At 35.7% G+C, this 21,489-nt stretch overlaps 2 protein-coding genes across 2 annotated transcripts; both read left to right on the forward strand.

Moving 5' to 3' along the window:
- The first annotated feature begins 266 nt into the window (after positions 1-266).
- casr (calcium-sensing receptor) lies at positions 267-7,028 on the forward strand. The gene is made up of 6 exons (XM_014978124.2): positions 267-567; positions 1,353-1,659; positions 1,832-2,671; positions 2,761-2,991; positions 4,247-4,370; positions 4,450-7,028. The coding sequence occupies exons 1-6, from the start codon at positions 383-385 to the stop codon at positions 5,583-5,585; spliced, it is 2,823 nt and encodes a 940-aa protein (XP_014833610.2). The 5' UTR covers positions 267-382; the 3' UTR covers positions 5,586-7,028.
- A 1,605-nt stretch (positions 7,029-8,633) lies between these two features.
- On the forward strand, positions 8,634-17,938 carry b4galt4 (beta-1,4-galactosyltransferase 4). The gene is made up of 7 exons (XM_014978125.2): positions 8,634-8,707; positions 10,668-11,193; positions 12,774-13,006; positions 14,183-14,370; positions 14,498-14,620; positions 14,733-14,837; positions 14,965-17,938. The coding sequence occupies exons 2-7, from the start codon at positions 10,932-10,934 to the stop codon at positions 15,098-15,100; spliced, it is 1,047 nt and encodes a 348-aa protein (XP_014833611.2). The 5' UTR covers positions 8,634-8,707; positions 10,668-10,931; the 3' UTR covers positions 15,101-17,938.
- Positions 17,939-21,489: the final 3,551 nt, after the last annotated feature.

A 21,489-nucleotide genomic window follows, 5' to 3' on the forward strand; every position in this document is an offset into this window, starting at 1 on the left:
CTGACCTTATTACTCAGGAGAGAAATGTTCAATTTTGTGTCTGTCTAATATTATTACCCAAATAACTCGCATATTAAACGAACTGTTGGTCAGTGATTAACTGTTGCTTTATTTGTAATGTAGTCCTTGTTATTTTATATATAGAGAAGCGATCTTGGCACTTGAGGTTTATTATGCGCAAAACTCTTAATATATGCTAATTTAATTTTGTTGTCTGAAAAGGCAAAACATGCTTTCCCTTTTTATTTCTCCCACAGGTAATTATTCTCACAATTACAAACATGAATAAAAGAAATCAGAGCATCAAGGAGACTGGAGGAAGAAGAGCATAATACCACCTTAATTCTGACAAGGCACAGAAAATACTCCTACCCAATTGAAGATGAGACTGTTCCTGTGTTACCTTATAGTGTTGGGGTCCAATTATGTGATTTCAACATACGGGCCCCACCAGAGAGCACAGATGACTGGAGACATTTTGCTCGGAGGTCTTTTCCCCATGCACTTTGGTGTTGCATCTAAAGACCAAGACCTAGCAGCTCGACCCGAATCTACACAATGTGTTCGGTAAGATTTGTGATTAACTCACCAAACCAGTTTTTAAAATGTGGTAGCAAAAAAATATGCAAGTAGAGACTTAATGAATGTCTACTGGCATTTCAAATAAAACTGAAAGAAAATCTCATGGTTTCTTCACAGGGCACAATATTTTTTTAAAACGGCAGAATGGCAAGAGTTGAAAGCAAGTTATATTCACTCTCCATATTTAGCTTCATGACACACGTGTTACTTGGATGGTAAAATAGTGCTTATATGAACTCTCTTGCAACAGTTTTAACCAATATGTAAAGTATATACATTTTAATAAAAGTTACATACTGCAGCTTTAAGTGAATGTATATGACTTTTAAATGTTTTGTTACACAATCTGCCTCTTGACTGAAAAGAGATTTTATCTCTTTTGGGAAGAAACCTAAAAATTATGGTTAAATTAAAAAATATATATAAATTAAGTCTTTGATGGTACAAGGCCATTTATTATCACCCTTATCTTTAGCTCCCTACACATATTCTCAATATGGTATAATAAATATCTCATTTTTATATAACTCTTGTAGGGGAAAAAAACCCCATTTAATATGATTACTCTATTATTATTCCTTTTAGTCAGAAAATGATTAGTCTGAAGTAGACCATAGACATTTTGCACCTATTAAAGTCCAGTGCAAAATGAAGAATAAGATGACATATGGCATGAGGGGGGAAGTTGACCAGCAATTGTGCGAGTGTGCTGCATATACATTTACTTTTCAACACTGAATTTGTTGAACTCATCTTGTTTATTTTTACAGATTCAATTTCCGGGGTTTTCGCTGGCTGCAGGCAATGATTTTTGCCATTGAGGAGATCAACAACAGCAGCATTTTACTGCCCAACATCACCCTGGGCTACAGGATCTTTGACACGTGCAACACCGTGTCGAAAGCCTTGGAGGCTACCCTCAGTTTTGTGGCTCAAAACAAGATTGATTCCCTGAATTTAGACGAGTTTTGCAACTGCACTGATCACATCCCATCAACCATTGCAGTTGTAGGGGCTGCTGGATCTGCGGTCTCCACAGCAGTTGCCAATCTCCTTGGTCTCTTCTACATCCCTCAGGTCAGTATCTGGTCAGTTTGTAACCAAATTTATTGATCCAACTTATCTGTGAGGTTAAATTAAGAACCAAAGTAGAGATGATGATAAAAGTATGCAGAGTACTTGAATTACAGAAGAAAGTTTTCTGTGGTTAAACAACATGAACCTGAAATATAAATCTTTCCTGTTTCAGATCAGCTATGCTTCTTCTAGTCGACTCCTGAGCAACAAGAATCAGTACAAGTCTTTCATGAGAACCATTCCAACAGATGAATACCAGGCCACGGCCATGGCAGACATCATAGAGTACTTCCAGTGGAACTGGGTGATTGCTGTTGCTTCGGATGATGAATATGGGCGCCCAGGAATAGAAAAGTTTGAAAAAGAAATGGAAGAGCGAGACATCTGCATTCATCTGAATGAACTTATTTCTCAGTACTTTGAGGATTATGAGATCCGAGCTCTGGCCGACAGAATCGAAAACTCCACAGCTAAAGTAATTGTTGTTTTTGCTGGTGGCCCAGACATTGAGCCTTTAATCAAAGAGATGGTCAGGAGAAACATCACAGATCGCACCTGGCTAGCTAGTGAAGCATGGGCAAGCTCCTCTCTCATCGCTAAACCAGAATTTTTAGACGTTGTTGGAGGAACTATTGGTTTTGCTTTAAGAGCAGGACTTATACCCGGCTTTAGGGAGTTCTTACAGCAGGTCCAGCCGAAGAAAGACAGCCATAATGAATTTGTCAGAGAGTTTTGGGAAGAAACCTTTAACTGTTACCTAGAAGACAGCCCAAGGCTTCAAGAAAGTGAGAATGGCAGCACTAGTTTCAGGCCCTTGTGTACTGGTGAGGAAGATATTACAAGTGTTGAGACCCCATACCTGGACTACACACACCTTCGTATTTCCTATAATGCGTATGTAGCAGTTTATTCCATTGCACAGGCCCTGCAGGACATATTTACCTGCACACCTGGATGTGGACTTTTCGCAAACAATTCCTGTGCAGATATTAGGAAAATTGAAGCATGGCAGGTAACATGTTTTGTAAATGATTAAGACAGTTTTACAAAACCAAGTTTACAAATGTGTAAATCATCTAAATATATTGGTGTTTGTCATAGGTACTGAAACAGCTGAGACATTTGAACTACACCAACAGCATGGGTGAAAAGATGCATTTCGATGAAAATGCAGACCTGGTAGCAAACTATACCATTATAAACTGGCAGAGATCCACTGAAGACGGCTCTGTGATGTTTAAGGAAGTTGGATACTACAATATTCATGCGAAGAGGGGAGGCAAACTGTCCATTGACAAGACAAAGATTCTTTGGAATGGATACTCCTCAGAGGTCAGTCAAATTAAGATAAAGATATTCTTGAAGTACACTGATGTCTTATGTTGAAGTCCGCCAGGGTTACCCCTTATCTCACCCTCACCTACAGTCATGGGATATGGGTCATGACCAATGAGAATACAAGTAATTGAAACTAGTTTCCTCCAAATGGTGGCTGGTTTCAGCTTTAGAAATAGATTAAAGATAGTGTATCTGTCATCCAAGGAGAGTTTATAGTACAGCTGCTGCTAATTTATGAATTGCGTCAATGTATGATGGCTTTATTTGCCAAATGGACAATTAACACCAACTGGGATTTTCAAGAGGAGTTAGTTTTTTTTTTCCAACTCCTCTTAATCTGTCTCAGTGTAATATGAGACAGATTATTATACTGCCATGATGACATAGTGACAGTTTTAACAAATATGTAAAAAAAAATATATATTTTTTAAAAGTTACATATTGCCGCTTTATTTGCCCCAAAAGCAACCCCTGGTATTGTTATTCTGACTTTATGGAGTGTTTTTATAGATATGCAAACAGGAAGCGTCCAGTCAACACGCAAGGTGCTAGAACGTGCATGAAAGCCACAGAAAATTTGCTTAAGGTGCAAATTAGAGCTGCCAGGATATTTTCTTAAATCAGTATTTTTAGATTCTGAAAAAAAGAAAAAAAAAATCTCCTCATGGTTACTGAATTCCAGTTAAAAAACTGTAAAATCAAAGACATTGGGAGGCAGTAGTGTTTGACGGAGATCCTGATCATTGTTTATGGAATGCAAAACCAAGTCTTCTACACTTCTCTATAATAATACTAATTTGTACTTTGTATTTTGTTTTCCTTGGCAACATTTTTTCTTAATTGTCAGTCATTTCATTCTGGAAAGTGTTTCTCATAATCAAAGTTTTTTTTTTTAAAATAAACAAACAAAATCAAACAAAATAATAAAAAAAAAAAACCCTCCAGAGTGGACCAGAGGTTCAAACGCAGCAAAATATCTACACGTTGCTAAGTACTGATATTAGCATGAACAGGAGAAATGTCAGCACATCTTTATATGTGTGTCACTTTTTGTTCTCCTCTATCCCCATGACGCACACACCTAAGTTACTAATCAGATTTGAAAACATTTGCATTCATTTGTCTGACATCTTAACAATAACCTAGTCATTTTCAATGAGGAAATGCATCCAGGTTTTTACTGCTACTCTATTCGTCGTACATTTGTTTTTATGTTGCTGTCCTCATGCAACTTGTTTACTGTTTGCAGGTGCCGTTCTCTAACTGCAGTGAGGACTGTGAACCAGGCACAAGAAAAGGAATCATTGACAGCATGCCCACATGCTGCTTTGAATGCACTGAGTGTTCAGACGGAGAGTATAGTAATCACAGAGGTAAAATGCTATGCTCCTCATGGTAGTCCTTGTAGTTATTTTAGTTTCTAAAACAGATTGTGTTTTTGGCTTTACACAGATGCCAGCGTCTGCACCAAGTGTCCAAACAACTCTTGGTCCAATGGGAACCATACGTTCTGTTTCCTGAAAGACATAGAGTTCCTCTCTTGGACAGAACCTTTTGGGATAGCTTTGGCCATATGTGCTGTGGTTGGTGTCGTCTTGACAGCCTTTGTGATGGGAGTTTTTATCCGATTCCGCAATACCCCAATAGTAAAGGCCACCAACCGCGAACTGTCCTATGTCCTCCTGTTCTCATTAATCTGCTGCTTCTCCAGTTCTTTAATCTTCATCGGAGAACCACAGGACTGGACATGTCGCTTAAGGCAGCCCGCCTTCGGGATTAGCTTTGTTCTCTGCATCTCCTGCATCCTTGTGAAAACTAACAGAGTGCTTTTAGTATTTGAGGCAAAGATCCCTACAAGTCTCCATCGTAAATGGTGGGGTTTAAATTTGCAGTTTCTCCTGGTGTTTCTGTGCACATTTGTCCAAGTCATGATATGTGTGGTCTGGCTTTACAATGCCCCTCCTTCAAGCTACAGGAACTATGACATTGATGAGATCATTTTCATCACATGCAATGAAGGTTCAGTGATGGCTCTTGGGTTTCTCATTGGATATACATGCCTGTTAGCAGCCATTTGTTTCTTTTTTGCATTTAAATCCAGAAAGCTTCCAGAAAATTTCACAGAAGCCAAGTTCATCACCTTTAGCATGCTCATTTTCTTCATTGTTTGGATCTCTTTTATCCCTGCCTACTTCAGTACATATGGCAAGTTTGTGTCAGCTGTGGAGGTCATTGCTATCCTGGCATCCAGCTTTGGACAACTAGCTTGCATTTTCTTTAACAAGGTGTACATCATCCTCTTCAAGCCATCCAGGAATACCATTGAAGAGGTACGATGCAGCACCGCTGCCCATGCTTTCAAAGTGGCCGCCAAAGCTACGCTAAAACACAGTACACTTTCGAGGAAAAAATCGGGGAGCATTGGTGGGTCCTCTGCCTCAACTCCGTCCTCATCCATCAGCCTCAAGACCAATGGCAATGACTGCGACACGACTTCAGGGAGGCACAGGCCGAGGGTGAGCTTCGGCAGTGGAACAGTCACTCTGTCGTTGAGCTTTGAGGAGTCAAGAAGGAGTTCTCTGATGTAGTTGAGAACGCATTGGCGTGATCTGCATAACCTGACCTCAACAACTTCAATAAACTAGACACTTAGCTTTTCACAGAAATGTTAATACTGATGGATTGTCCAAGTTACACATGAGAAGACGATTTTTTTTTTTTTCTTAGAAAGCTAAAGTGCCCACCATGGTATGCACAAGAGTGTAAGGGTCAGAATGAGGCACCAAGATGGGAACGGAGATTGACAAAATGAATTCATAAAATCTAAATAAGTACTAGTTTAAAACTCGGACCCATTAGTTGTACACGGAACAAAAATGTATGATTCACGGTACCAACTCAAAGATTCAATGTGGAACCACTTATTTTTTATGAATTGCTCAACTTCTTAAATTCTAATTAATCAGTCAAAACATGAGATGTATGTCAGATTTTATTTTTTAATAATTGTTTTTTTATTTTAATTTTCTTTGTATGTTGACCAAATTTTTTTTTTTACCAAATACAGAAAATGTCAGTCCAACTTACACTCAAACTTTGAGATTAGTTTTCAGCTTAAATCTGCTTTACAGTAAGGATTTTAAGAAACAATTGAATATTTTGTATAAATAAAGCCTTTAAATCACGACCTTATGTTTATTCTTTATGTGAGTGGGATATCTACAGGACATTTGTCTTTATTTCTTCACTGATTGTCACTTTTAGAGCTGGAGAGGGTTGGTAATGGCCTTGCTTTTCTTGTCTTTTCTTTTACACATTTAAAGACACTTTGAACTTATGTTACATTGTACAGCATTTTCACCTCTGCAACTGAACCAGATGACCCCACATTCTTAGTCAAAGAAAACAAAGACAGTCCTGAGGAAGAGCCTTTCAAAAATAATCCATAGTATTATATTATCTTACAGTCATTGCCCTCAGATTATAGGGATTTTATGTGACAGACCATTACAAAGTAGCACATAATTATAAAAAACATGTCTTTTTTTATGTAGTGTGGAAGCCCCTTTGCTCTGATAGGGGCTTTCATTGTTAACTAGGGGCTAATATTGTTAATTGTAAAAAAAAAAAAAGCTACAAAAACATGGCTGGAAACATAAACTGAGAGGAAGGGAAAGGAAGACTTGAATCAGAGGTCAGAGAAACAGCCAAGAGCCCCATAAAAACTCTGGATGAATCTCACATAGCATTGTGCTCTAAGGATGCCTTTCAACACAGACAGAAAAGCTGATCAGTGCTGAATAGAAGGTGAAATTCATTGCAGAAAACCAGCAAAAGGCGTCAGAAAATTGGACAAGATTTGCCTTCCAGCAGGACCATGAAATAAAACATGAAAGACCAAAATTGTTTGTAAAAAAAACGTTTGAAAAACATGTACCATTTTCTTTACACATCACAATCATGGTCTACTTTGTTTTGATCTATAACATGAAACTCTAGCAATGTGTGGTTGTGCAGTGATCATATGTCTACGCTGTTCTGTTGCTTTTCTTTCGAGGAGTGCTCTCTGTCTGCTACTTGCTAATCACAAGTCTCTGTTAAATGCAAGGAGTGTAGGTCAACTTGACATGTTAGCCTCATTTTGAGGAAGCCTATCATCATGTCTTTTCAACAGAAAGAAAAAAAGAAGAAGAAAAAACAGCTTTCCAGTTCTTAAAATATGAAGTTTTCAACTATTTCTTGAAAAGCTGTAGTTCAGAAAGTATAGAGAGAAACGTACATTCCAAGAGGCTTCTTGTGAGATATAAGTGTGGATTTGATGAACAAAGACTGAAACAGAAGATGCAGTTTGGAAATTTCCAGCTCCCATAATGCTGACTGGAATTATTTATTAAGAACTGCCTTTCTAATGTGGTAGCATTCCTCATTCCAGTCCTATGGAACTCGGTCTGAGGTTTTGGATTTCATTGTGACATGCAGATAGAACATTTCTTTTTAATGCTCAGGTTGGAAGCCAACTTTACAAGTTATATGGCTGTGCAAATGTTCACAGTTTTACCAAATAAAATAACAAAGTCTACAAAACTGCCATGATGCTCCACCTATCATGTTCTTTCTCTCAGCGCTTTTTTGTAGTACTTTAATCCGCTGTCTGCATCTCTTTGTTAAAAATTGCTCCTTGTTTTTTGACAACAAACACTAAAAAAATCTCTCCTTTAGTTTTCCCAAGAGGTATTTGTCAAATTTCTGACTGAGGAACATCTGTTAAAACCATCTGAGATAACCCTTTTGTTTTGGGGGCATGAATATAATCCAGCAATCAGATCATCTTGTGAGTGAAAAGCACCACATACTGGGAATATCTGGAATAGCCTCTCTTCTAATTACAAAAAAAGTTTGAGAACTTTAGTAGATTTTCTTTCTTTGCAGTATACATATAAAATATAAATAATTTTAAGAAGTTGGGACCAGCTGATGATAGTATTACATTGATTTGGATGTATCAATTGTCAAACAAATACACAAACATAGGTTAGCTGAAATAGATTAGATAAAAACAAAGTGAAAAACTGTTGAATCAGATTATACAGTCAAGTGATTAAACTTTGGTTCGATCTTTATATAAAAAACGCCTCACAACAAAGAAAAGAAAGAAACGATTGCCAGGCGGGAGTTCTCGCATAAAAAATATAACAAATACGAGCATATGAAATATATGATCTATAATAGCAGACGTTTGTATAGGATGCTGTTGTTAATAACATTTTACACTTGCGTCTTATTTTGGTAAACGTGAACCGGAAGTACATGACAAACCAGACTTCAGCTTCATATTAAATGTCTTTCAGTTTGTAAACGATGCTTAACAATTAAATCAACATCATATTATTAAGTAAAGAATTATGAAACAGGAATGTAAATATGTGAATTTTTGACAGTTTCTTTTTATCTCAAGATACCAAATGCATATTGAAACGCGTGGGAGAAGTTACAAATTACTTTTAAAATGTGAAAAAAATGTCTGCTTACGTTCCGTAATGAAAAAAATAAATAACAATAGCATACTTAGGCTATTGCTATACAATTCCCAGCGTTCACCAAGAAAATAAAAATATTAATTTTATTTTGAAAATACTGTAAGCGGAAAGGCTTGTAGCTGACTTTACACGTTATTTGTTCTTGATATCCGGCGTTTAAAGTTGGTTTTAAGGTAAGCTGTGCAATTTAAGCCTGTAACAATCGTAAATTGTCAATATAAATGCTCTTTTCCCTTTAATTATACTAACCCGTGTGTGGTTTTGGCTGTTGTTTATTACTATTATTACGCTAACATGTTAACTTATAAAACACTGAGTGATGATGTAGACATTACATCCGCACTCGACTTCTAGCCCGTAGTTTAGTTGTTAAGTCTGAACTTGTCTGGCTCAGTTATTATTAACATTAAACACTAATGTTAACGATATAGACAGATTGTAATGGTAATATTCTTGCTTCAGTCTTTGCATTCATAATAATGAGCTACCTGTGGTTAGCATGTCTATGTTGTCAATAAAAGAACAGAGAATATGAAAGGATTTGAAGATAAACGTGAGGAAGTTTTTTAATTGTGATAACTTCAATTGCTTTGGTAATATGTTTGTTTTTACAGGGCAAAATTTAGTAGCTTCAGACCCACGTTTTTTTCAAATAGTTTCGTCATTATATATTGCACACTTTCGTTTAACATAAATATCAGTACAGTCAGTTGCTGGTTTAGGGAAGTTATGTATTATCTATCAAGTTTAGTTTTTTATTTTTTTGATCAGAGTGTGAGATTATATTTTTAAAAGCTGTTTATAGGTAATTTATAAATGAAGTTTTGTATATATATATTTTTTTTTTTACATCAAAATAGTCCAGACATAAGCTTGAATATCTGGATGTTTGACAAATAAGGACTTTTGAAATGAAGAATATGTATTAACCATTTACGAGTTTTCTATTATGTTGATTAATAAAGCATAGACTATTCTTGTCTTTTGAATCACATGTAATAGAACAATTTGAATGTTGGCAGTCTTGTTTGACCTACACTTAGAAATATGAGAAACAGGCTCAGTTACATGCTTATTATGACTCACATTCAGTATCCATGACAAAGCAAGCTGTTCCTATAAAGCCCTTTTCATACTGCTAAATGTAACACAAAGTGGTTTACAGATGTTGAAAGCAGAAGGGTTTACAAGAAGTAAGCGACAATCATTAAAAATTATCAAACAAGTAAAGAGACAAACAATTATTGATAAGACCATGTAGACTTAAGGGATAAATAAATCAATTCGAGGTGAAGAGGAACTGTGGAACAATAAATATGTAACTTGAATATGTAACACTGGAGGTGCACATATTATTAAATGAAGTGAAACAAAATACAACTTAACAAATAATTTAAAGTCACAGACCTAAAATCATAGAGAGCAAAGTTTAAAAGCACACACGCTAAACAATGTAAAAATATAAAAATAATAAAAAACAGAATTATAAAAAAAACAAATGACTATATTTGCCAAGATTAGTGACTTAAATATCATTAAAATATATCTATTAATGAAAAGTTGCTAAAATTGTTCATAGCTAAAATTGAGATGATATAACAAACCATGAGATAACAAATAGACATGAGATTTAAATAAAAGCAAGGTTAATTAGCTAAAAAAAAGAAAAGAAAAACCCTGCTAAAACATATTTAAAAGACAAACTAATGGTTTTGGGTTGGCCTAATTAAAGTCTGCACTCACATTAAGTGAGGGTACTGGCCATTTATGCTTGAAAAACGTTTCAGTGTGGCTGAATTAAACTAAAACCTTGTGCCAGTTATCACAAACGCTTGGTGGCAGTTGTTGCAGGTTGGATTCTTTTAAATAATCTTTAGAAAACAATATTTTGTTTTTAGTCAGGTTATGTTTGTCTGAAATTTGAATTTGTTGATCTGAAACAACAAAAAAATGATAAGGAAAATGTAATCTAGCAAATAACTACTCCTTTCGCAAATGCAGTTTGCTGTTACTTTTAGAAAAGAAGTAAACTCTTACTATTTTTTTTAGCAGGTGTGTTTTATGTTTGTACTTTATCCTGATGTAAATGATCCATATCTGGTAACCTGTTTTCTCTCTTTGTTCTCTTCACAGTTGAGTTCCTGTGTTTGGCTTCAGATCTGGGGACAGATATTTTCTTTTAATTAAACTTTTATTCTTAAAGCCATCTGAGCGAAAGTGATTATTCCTGCAGTTTGCTGACTTTGTAGTCAAACAGGATGTTTCATCAGCATGGGATGACTTACCACTGATTCTGTGACCAACTGTATTTCTTCAGTAATGCCCTGTATGGAAATCTCCTAAACTACACATAGCAGCATCTACATTCGCTGCAGCTGTGGTCACATCGGCAAAATCATGATTATGTGTACAGCCATCAAAAAGGTTTCACGAAGGTGCAAATATGCTGTTCTGATTGGTCTCTTGTTGTCAGTGCTGGCTTGGAAAGCCAGTTTCACTGGGGACAGAAACGGGACCATTGATGAAAACTTTGTTACAACACAAACTCCTGTAAAAGAAGACAAACTGACGGATGAACTCAACTCAAGGATCGCAGAACCCAGTCACTCAAATGTTTCAGCAGAAAAAGATGAGTGTCCAGAGGAGTCTCCACTGCTAGGTAAGTATATTTCAAAGTGATATTCCAAATGGTGATGACTAGTTTTCTACATCCTTCATTTGACTAAATAGATTTGTGTTACTCATCTTGGTTGGTATTTACATAGAAAGCAAATAACATAGTTCTCATACTCTTGTTAAAATGCCAGGTCATAATGAATCATTTTAATTTGCTTGACCACGGCAGGGTGTTTTCAAACCTTATCCGGATGACTTGGTTCAAATGGGGACCCACAATTCAACATTTGTTACATTTCCAGCAGGAGCAGTTCCCTTTGACACTGCATGGTGCCAAACAAAGCAAACCCTTTGAACAACCTGTTTTACCCCCTTACCTGTGGTGACACTGCACCAAGAACCACTGAAGGAAACAACACAAAAACATCTGAACTTCTTTATTCATGAAATGTAAACAATAATGTACTGCGATTAGATTTTAGTAGTTGTAGGATTTCTCTTTTGTCCTGGGCAAAAGGCCATGAGGCGTTTTGCCCGCTAACGCTAGACTCATATGTTTGTTTTGATTGTATTTACCCATAATGTCCTAAGATAAGTCCGCTTCCTGCTTTTGGTGCAGTCTTCAGTTCACTTGTTATTGACATGCATTTGAACCACACCAGAGTTCACTTCAACCGAACTAAGGACTCTGTTTTTTAGGCAGACCAGAGTCCGCATTCACATCTCTCCAAATGAACCTGACTTTCAAGGCAAACCAAATTAGAGTTTGACTAAAATGGACTAAACAGAGCGAAAGCTGTAAATTGTAATTTATTTGATAAACCTTAAATCAAATCCACCTATGCTATGGAGAGTTTGATGATGCACTCATAGTTTATAGCAAAGCTGTGAAGTGTTAAAGACATAAATCAGAGAAAGTTTATACAAATCTCCAAGCATAACAGAAACTGGTTAGGGACGAGTTTCGGCCCAATTAATTTGAGGGCAATCTAATACATTCGGGAGCTTAACCCTCCCAAAAAAGAATGTGCCACGTCGGTTTGAACCAAACATACCAAAAGGTGTGGGTTGTTTAAAAACGACTCATTGTTGAAACAAGCACAATACTCTTGGGCAGCTTTTCTTCAGGTGGAGCAGGATTTTTATTCAAAGTGAATGAAATCAGGAACAATTTCAGTTACCAACTTATTTTGACCTAAAACGTCCCGGTGTCCATTAGAAGCATTTTCAAATCTGAAATCACTATACAGTTATCTTATTCTTTCTTTTAGTAACTTAATTCACTATATGAAGCATATATCAGTCAATCATAGACAGACCAATATGTTCAAGTCTTTATTTCTGTTAATAAGGACTAATGGACTGAGGAAAACACAACATTTAAAATTATAGTACTACTACATCACATATAAGTTAGGCTTAATATTTGCCTAAAGCTTTATTTTCAAAGGTTAATTTTTTTCTGACAAACGACTCATCAGAACGCTTATTCTAAATATAACTGTAAATATAAAAACTTACTTGTGCTTAATTGCTGTAAGTATTTCAGTTATTGAGAAACTGACAGCAGTTCACAGCAGACTTGAATAGCTGCCTAAATTTCTCTCAACATTGCCTCTCCAGTGGGAGCTTCGAAGCTGACCTTTGAATCTTCGCTGAACCTCAAGGATGTAGAGAAGGAAAACAAAGTAGTGACTAAAGGGGAGTATGAGCCCTCAGACTGTACAGCAAGGCACAGTGTAGCCATCCTCATTCCACATCGTAACCGGGAGAGACACCTACTCTACCTCCTGCACCACCTGCACCCCTTTTTGCAGCGGCAGCAGCTGCACTACGCCATCTACGTCATCCATCAGGTATATTTCTGCATGCGGTGCAGTTCGTTTGTGCTTGGAGGCCACCATTGGTTTGCTGATGATATCGCTTACCGGTTCTCCTTGTGTTTGAATTGAGGTTTTATTGTGAATTGGTGTTAATGAGGTGTTTCAAGAGGGAAAATGCAAACTCAGGCAAAATTTACAATGAATTGCAACAGTGCAATAACGATGTCTAGATTGCAAAACATCACTCTCAGTTGGTAAAGGTGACTGAGAACATTACCGTCTACACCAGTCAGACGTTTTTATGACAACACAGGTTTAACCAAATTAGTGGGCGTCATTCTTTTAAAAACATTATTTAGTATGATTGTACTTGGCTCATCATTTATTGTACTTTTTTAAGATTGTCCTTCCCTATATCAACATTCATGGCAGTCCAGATCTTAAGTGGTGTGAAGAAAAGATGTTCACATTATTGTTTGAATGTTGCATCCCTGCTTTTTTCCTTCCTCCTTTCAGTTTTCTTTGTGCTGCCTCTCTTCTTTCAGTGCTCTGCATTCCTTTACTTCCTTGTGTCCTATTTCATTTCTTTACTTGTGTTTTGCACCTTTCATTTCACTCCTCCTTCCTTGGTTTTCTTCCTTCTATTCCTTTACTCCAGGGGTGTTGAAATTGTGTCCCCCTTTTTTGATGTGTCTCAAGTCCACTTGTGTTTTATTTCATTCTCTCCTTGTTCCCTTTCTTCCTTCTTTGTGTCCTTCCTTCCTTTCTTTCTTTCTAAAGTGTATTGTTCTTACATGGAAAAATATCTAGGAACCCTGCCGATAACTTAAAAATAAAACATGTTAAAAACATGCTATCATGCAGTGCTGACATACTTTGTTAGGGAACATTGAAGTGAATTAGGTCAACATCACCCGCCAAATGCAAATTATCCCTAAGTAAATATGTTAATGTGATACGCCAGATACAATCTGAAAATAAATGGGGCTTCTGTTTCCTGTGTTTGGTTTCTCTTAATAAAGTCACTGTAGGTTTGACTATAATCCCGGATATTTAGATAAAAGGATTTCATTTGTTTCCTTGTCAGTCGTATCTGACTGTAATATAACAAAATTAAAGAGATGAACAGAAATATGACCTTGTATTCTAAACAGTACCTTGAAGTTCATGTCAAATTTAGGGTTTTCATTTTTCTTTCTTTTACTCAAGGCCGGTGATGCAACTTTTAACAGAGCGAAGTTACTTAATGTTGGATATTTGGAGGCAGTAAAAGACTTTAGCTGGGATTGCTTCATCTTCCATGATGTGGACCTGGTTCCCGAGAATGACCACAACTTATACATCTGTGACCAGCAGCCCAAACACCTGGTCGTCGGCCGCAATGTCACCGGATACAAGTACGTATTATGATTATTCTTCACTCTGCTCCATTTATTAAAAAAAACAATATTAACTGGTGACATGCTTCTCTGGTGAAAACTTTAAGTCTGTTATTATCAAGAAGACTGTCTATTTTCTCCTCAGACTCCGTTACAAAGGCTACTTTGGCGGAGTCACTGCCATGACCAAAGACCAGTTTTTTCAAGTAAATGGTTTCTCAAACAACTACTGGGGATGGGGTGGAGAAGACGACGACCTTAGAGTGAGGTGAGGAATATTATGGTGTTAGAGTAAGAAGGATTATCTGTGTGCTGTCACATTTGAAGCAGATGTGATCCACTACAATGACATATTTGATTCATGTGGCTCTGCTTTACAGAGTCGAACAGCAAAAAATGAAAATTGTGCGTCCCCCTGCTAACGTAGCGCGCTATACCATGGTGTTTCACAAACGAGACACTGGAAATCAGGTTAACAAAAACAGGTGAGTGGATATTTGATTTTTTTTCTTTTAATTCTTGTCGTTTTGTGTGCACAGAAAATATCCAGTCTGTTCAGTCAATTGTAATATATTTATCTTGATTATAATTTCAGTACTTCTTCTTTTCTAGGATGAGGTTATTAGGACAAACGACAAAGAAGTGGAGAGTCGATGGACTCAACAGCTGCGTATATGACACTTTATCAGTCGGGAGGTATCCTCTCTATGTGAATATCACAGTTAACATTGGTCAGCCTCAGAGCTGAGGACTCTGGAAGAAAACAAGTCCTTGTTTGTCTTGATATCATTTTCAGCTCGGGCCGCATCAAGATAATGAATTTCCTCAAAGGGCCGTTGCAGAATATATTAATCAAAACTAGCTATTAACAAAACAGTTTAAATAATATGGCTTGACATGATGCCAAGGCACATTGCGACCGCCAATAGGTCAGTTACTGACAAACCCACTGGATGTAGGGTAATGTCAGTACGTCTTAAAATTAATTCATATTCAACAATTCTTCACATTGATGTAATTTGGCACTAAAAACTAATTTGACTTGACCGGTAAAATAATATTTAAGCACACAACCAGTATCTTGAAGTTCTGTTTATGTCACCCTATAGACACTTGAGAGCCACATAGACAGATGTGGCGGGCCAGATTTGGCCCCCGGGCCTTGAGTTTGACACCCATTATTTTATATTATAAGGTGGAGACCACCGTGTGCTGAAAGGTTATTAGATCACTGACAAACTGAATTCTCTTTGGTGAGATGATATTCCAGATATTTAACACAGTTTTGCATATCATTCCATGTCTTCATTCATTGAAGACCACGTTCATTCCAGTAGTTTTAAATTTTGTTTTTTCTATACCGTTGTTACCTGTCAGACACTGATTAATTCACACTCATGCCTTATTATTTGCCTGTGTCTCCACCACTTTATACTGACTAGGTCCTTGTTTTGGCACCTGAGAAACAATGGTTGGTTGTTGTATGACCTAACAAAGTCATAATCTGTTGATCTTGTAATAGGATGCTGAATAGGTTCCAGGATGCAGGTTATCTTAGAGAGAGAGAGATTACTTAGTGAGGCCAGCACAGGTAAACATTACCTAACAATATCTTAATAAGGAGGAATTTATACTATTGATTTTTTGCACATGAAGTACCTCAAATGTAAGCAGATCGTTTGCAGTGCTAAGCAAAGGTAAGGATACCCTTGAATCTTTTTATTTTATTTTATCAAGTGACAAGCACAAAGTTGAAAGATTTTTGGGAGGATTTTTTGTGACGGAACAACACAAAGTCATGCATTATTCAGAAGTGGAATGATTGACAAAGTATTTTGCAAATTGTGTATTTACATTTATATTCCCTGCATAATTACTTGGTCAAACAACATTTTTGCTGACACTGGAGACACTTCAAAGTTCCCTGTCTCTACTCAACAGAAAATCTTATTTTTTAAAATTATTTTAATTTCTTAATAATGCCGTACTCTTATTTTGTCCCACATAAAATCCCAATAAAATACATTTTATTATAACACAACAAGTTTATATTACTAGAAGGGTATCAATACTTTTGTAAGGCCCTGTGTTGGGACAGCTTTTCAATTCCAGACTGATCACATCATATCTCCAGCAGAATCAGTTTATATTGTTTAGTTAATTTTATTGGAAATAGTACAGGTCTGAGAAAACCCATTAGGTCGTTCAGAGCCCATCCAACTTTTGAAGATCTAAATATGATCACTTTTGTCACAGATGAAGGATTCAGATTTGTATCAGTTTGACTGCAAATGACAAACAAAACCTCTTCTTCCAAGATGGAAAAAAACAAACTTATGCTACAAATACAGTAACATCAATATACTATTGTTAGTATGAAGTCAGAAATGCAGTTAGAGATGGTATGATGGTTTTAAGTGGTGGATTTCTTCCTTTTTAAAGGTAGTCTCATAGTGACACTGATTTTTTTTTACTTTGACATTTGTCTTATGGCATAATTTAAGGATACAATGACATTGTAAGTTTTATCACTCCAAAGTCATTTTTAGTTATATTTGTACTTCTATTGCATTAGTAAAACAAAAATCTGCTTTAGTAACTTAAGTGATGATTACAATCATAGGAAGTTTCTATAGGAAGCGAGTTTAATGAGCCAAAATTATTTTCTTTGTAAAACTTTTATTTTCTTTGTAATTTTAAAGCCTTATATGCTTTTTTTGTTTCATGTGGGACTTACTAATAGGTGACAGATTGTATACCACTTTGTAACTTTTAAAGAAAATCAACATTATAAAAAATTGCTGAAGGAAAATCTGCATATTTGCTTCAATTGTAGCATGTTTCTGACATATATCAAATTATTTGAATGATTTTTTTAAATTATTATTATTATTATTATTATTATTATTATTATTATTATTATTATTATTATTATTTTAGAACATGGGGTGCTTTCAATTTTTTTTTTTTGGAAATGAAAAGTGTGCCCATGCCAGCACAGGTTAACAGGTCACTCCTTGTATGTTTTTGTGTCAGAATCATGTGTCAGAATCGCCAAAGGTTGCTTCTCATTAAGGAAGCATTTATGTACGAGAAACAATTTTGCACACCTGATAAATTGGCAGTACGCTGTAGTACTAGTAATTTACAACATATTTTAAACACTAAATGTGTTGTTTTTTTTAAAAATCTCTCCTTAATGAATGACATTTTTTGTTTGGGTGGTAGAATGAATGTGTAGACTGGTAAAGAAAACCATTTAGTTTTAAAACAACTCAGCTGACATTTTAAAGTTTAAAACAATACCATTTGAACTCTTGAAGAATGTCACTTGACCAATTTTATTTTCAAAGCTTTTTTTTTTTTTTTGGGTGGATGTGTCAAAAGTGAGACTATTGTTATGTTGAGCCTTTTTTTGTATCTTTAGGTTTTTACAAGCTTATAATAAAAATAGTTTATCTAATTGATTCTGCTGATGTTTTTTGTTGTTGATGCTTTATGAAAGAGTTCTAAAACTGGTTTGTACAGTCCATCAAGTCAGTTTGGATAGTTTTGTTTCTTAATAAATGAAGTCATCATTTTGAAATGACTCTTTGTATTTATTCTTTTTATCTCTGATAATAAAATTGATTTAATAATTTAAAACATTTTTGTGACATAAAAGGAAAAATGATCGCAAAGTTACTTTATTTGCACCATTCACATTCCAGGTGACACAGGCTTGAATTATTGCATAGTAACAGAGAGACATGTACATAGCTGTATTTGTGACAGAGATTTTCTGACAGTACTAATATATTTGTCAGTGTCTCCAGCATATATTGGAAGCATTCTTGTTATAAATGTGCATTTATCAGGGGTAACATTGAATTAATTTTCAAATTGTGCTCCTGATGTATCATCAGATATTTATAGGTTGAAATATCCCTCGTTACAAAACTAACTTTCTCAATTATAGCAGTTTACTAGAGATAGAGACAGGCGTGTTTTGAGCTTGTTGAAGACTGTAAAAGACGCAGTTTCACCAGCAGAGGGCAGTGTATGAGTGTTATCATGATGTAGGCCTTTTATTACTATATTAAAAGAGATTATTTTTGCTACTAAGCATTTTCACAATATATCAAAGTCCTCAGAATAAGAAATAGGTGTTTTTTTAATGATATTTCATAACACTAGCATTTGGATAAATACTGTTGATCTGATATTTTTTCAATATGAATAAAAATAATTTCATTATGTCGTTCTTTAGCTGATAACTGTACAAGCCAGCATGAAGCACTGAAAAAACTTTATTTTACTTAACTGTCTTTAAGTCTTTAGGTCAGAATTTGATGTGAACAACATGGTGTGTTGTGTGTCATAAAATAAGGAATGCAAAAGATTGGCTTCGTCACATTTTACAAAAATGTTGAAAATTATTTATTCATTCCTCAGTGGTGTTAAAATTAACATTCAATAGGCTTTGTATGGGCTACATTTCCTTACATGCGGCTGACTTTGAGGCTCGTACCTTCATGAAATGGAGGTAAATATTTCTGATGCACCAATATTGAAAGAAAGGATGAAGTTCTTAACACTACATCTATTTATTAAGAAGTTTTTAGTTCTTCTATCATGCACCATCAAAAGCAAAGATGTATGAAATTAAGCTATCATGCTAATCAGTTGTGTTCCTCAAGCACAAAAACACAATCCAGGTGTGTCATACTGAAGGCTTGAAACATTGTTGTTCGTTTTCTGTAACCTTCAGCAATGACACTAAAATGACTCTTCTTTAATTATTCCATTAGAATTTAAAAAGTGGCCATGAGCGGCACAATGTGCCCAACAAAAATAAATGCTCTATTATCATTTGAAGAGGAAATTAACATCCATCCGTGCTTCTGACTGCATGGGTCTAAAACTGAATCTGCTGGTTTGTTTTGGCACCTGCTGACCCGTGCAAATTTATTTTACCACCTCTGAGTTAAATAATGCATTGTCTAGTTTGTAGTGCAAAATGATGGCCACAGAATATCATGTCTTTGTGAAATGTACTTAAAAATACATCGGTGACATTGTTGTAATGAAATGCAAATCCCCCTGTATTTTGCATTAAAACAAATACCTGCATAAGTTGATCTGCAAATTCATTTGTGGTTACTAAAGTATGCTTTTAGACTTTAACAAGGCTTTGCAGCTGCCAGCTGGCACATTGACAGGAAGCATGGCCTGAACAAAAGAGCTTAGGTGAAAAGTTGGAGAGTACTACATGTGGCAAAAGGAGTTATCTATTCATCTGTCTGAAGTTCAAGCAGCTTGAAACTAAATAAACAGGTATATAAAAGAAACATAGGTAGATAGATAGAACTCACCCCCTTTAATGTTTTACTCTTTCATTGCTATTATAAATGAGTTTGGATCTCTTTTTTTGTTCCTCTTTTAGCTCAGATCTATCCACACAGACTTGCTGCAAAAGTTAGTATTTATGCATTTTTATTTTAGACAGTTTTTTCCAAGTACTTATCTTTGTAAATTATAATAATTTTCTACTTATATCTAAAAAAAAACATGACAATTGGGATTTTAATATTACATTATACCAATAAAAAATGTAATTCAGAAACAGCTAAGAGAAAAGGCTGTCTAATACCTGTTTAAAGGTTATTTTTTAGTGTTTTTCATTTTTAGAACGTGCATAATCAAATGATTTATTGAGTCGTACATGCACAGTAATTATTCATTTATGTCTTGATTTTTTTTCTTCCCTTTGCATCATTTCCTCACTAAGCTGAGCACCAGATGAGTTACACATATAAAAGTCAAAGCATTACACGTCAGACATGTACTCAAACACTAAAAATAAAGACACAAGTGAACCCTATTATTCACTTACAATACCATGTCTTCTTTTTTTCCTTTTTTTTAATTTACCAGCCCAAAGAAAGGGTGGGATATTGAGGCTTTGTATGAGCAGGATGATGTCATGTCCTTTTCCTATGGTGTAGAAAGAAACCTTTGTTTTGCAGAGGGTAGGCCTGGTCATTGCTCAAACATGTGACATTCACAAAACACTTTTAGCACCAAAACAATTTCTTTCACAAACCAGACCTCTCCATTAAAAGCATGTCCATATTCCCTGTTATGTATTCAGCAACGTGTTTATTATAAAATGTACAAAGTACATCATGTTAAATAACCTTATTGTATTTTTTTTCTTTCTGGTATATCAACTTCTATGCTGTCTGAAGTTTCTTTGAGGTGCACGTCCCCCAAACTGCTTTCTTGTTTGCTTGTCTTGGACATTGGGGAGCAGAATAGATAATATAGAGGATATTAAACAGAGCAGTGATAGCTCTGGCGCGTTGCCATTAATCGCTGGCGTTCCTTTTAAAGCTAAAATGTTATATTTCCCACAGCTGCTGGGAAGGGTCAAAAGGTAGGTAAAAGTAAACCAGATATAGGACTTGGACAGAACATGTGGCTGAAATCCCTTTTTTCCAAGTAATGTTGATGTTGCTTCATGCCTACTGTATTTCCAAAGTGCTAAAATAGGAGGAAACTGGACTTTTATTTTGGTTTTAGGTTGCTTGACAGGCTTCTGTTCTGTCCAGTCGTCCTCCTGAATGAAAAGATGCACCTAAAATTTTGCAGGACACCGACCATCAAAGGCTGGAGTTCAAAACTGCTGGACCCTTCTTCTCTTTGTCATGCTGTTTTTTATTTTCTATTTTTGTACTTTTTTCACTCCTCTTCCAAAAACAGATCTTCTTTCGCTAAAATGAGCACGTTAGTGTTCTCAAGAGATTGTCCCTTGTTCTAGAAATGTAGACAAATAACTGACCTGTCCTGAGAGGTTGGCTGCTCTGTTCTGTGTTGTGTATGTTTTCGGTTTTATCCAAACAGACATTTCAACACTCTTCATCGCACTGTACTGCAAACATCACACCATGTGGAGCATGTGGAGAATATCCTATTATAATTCTAGTTAAATAATTCTCCTTAAATAATTCAGGCACATTAAACAGGCACATTTGATTCTTATAAAAATGAGACTTTTTCCCACGCGGCTTTTCTGTGGATTTTTCTTCAACCACCAGGGGGCTCTTTAGCAGGAAGTTAATCATTGGAAGTCAAAATTGGAAATCAAAGAAGAAA

Source organism: Poecilia mexicana, unplaced genomic scaffold (genome assembly GCF_051168715.1).
Source record: "Poecilia mexicana isolate PSO_F unplaced genomic scaffold, ASM5116871v1 scaffold_14, whole genome shotgun sequence".
In the NCBI taxonomy this organism is placed as follows: domain Eukaryota; kingdom Metazoa; phylum Chordata; class Actinopteri; order Cyprinodontiformes; family Poeciliidae; genus Poecilia; species Poecilia mexicana.

What these genes read in the sequence shown, in the direction of transcription:
- casr (XM_014978124.2), top strand. Translation starts at nt 383, where the DNA reads ATGAGACTGTTCCTGTGTTACCTTATAGTGTTGGGGTCCAATTATGTG. An exon ending in GAATCTACACAATGTGTTCG is followed by an intron (nt 568 to 1,352) that starts GTAAGATTTGTG and finishes TTATTTTTACAG; the next exon opens with ATTCAATTTCCGGGGTTTTC. An exon ending in GGAAAATTGAAGCATGGCAG is followed by an intron (nt 2,672 to 2,760) that starts GTAACATGTTTT and finishes TGTTTGTCATAG; the next exon opens with GTACTGAAACAGCTGAGACA.
- b4galt4 (XM_014978125.2), top strand. Translation starts at nt 10,932, where the DNA reads ATGATTATGTGTACAGCCATCAAAAAGGTTTCACGAAGGTGCAAATAT. An exon ending in GACGACGACCTTAGAGTGAG is followed by an intron (nt 14,621 to 14,732) that starts GTGAGGAATATT and finishes TCTGCTTTACAG; the next exon opens with AGTCGAACAGCAAAAAATGA. An exon ending in AATCAGGTTAACAAAAACAG is followed by an intron (nt 14,838 to 14,964) that starts GTGAGTGGATAT and finishes CTTCTTTTCTAG; the next exon opens with GATGAGGTTATTAGGACAAA.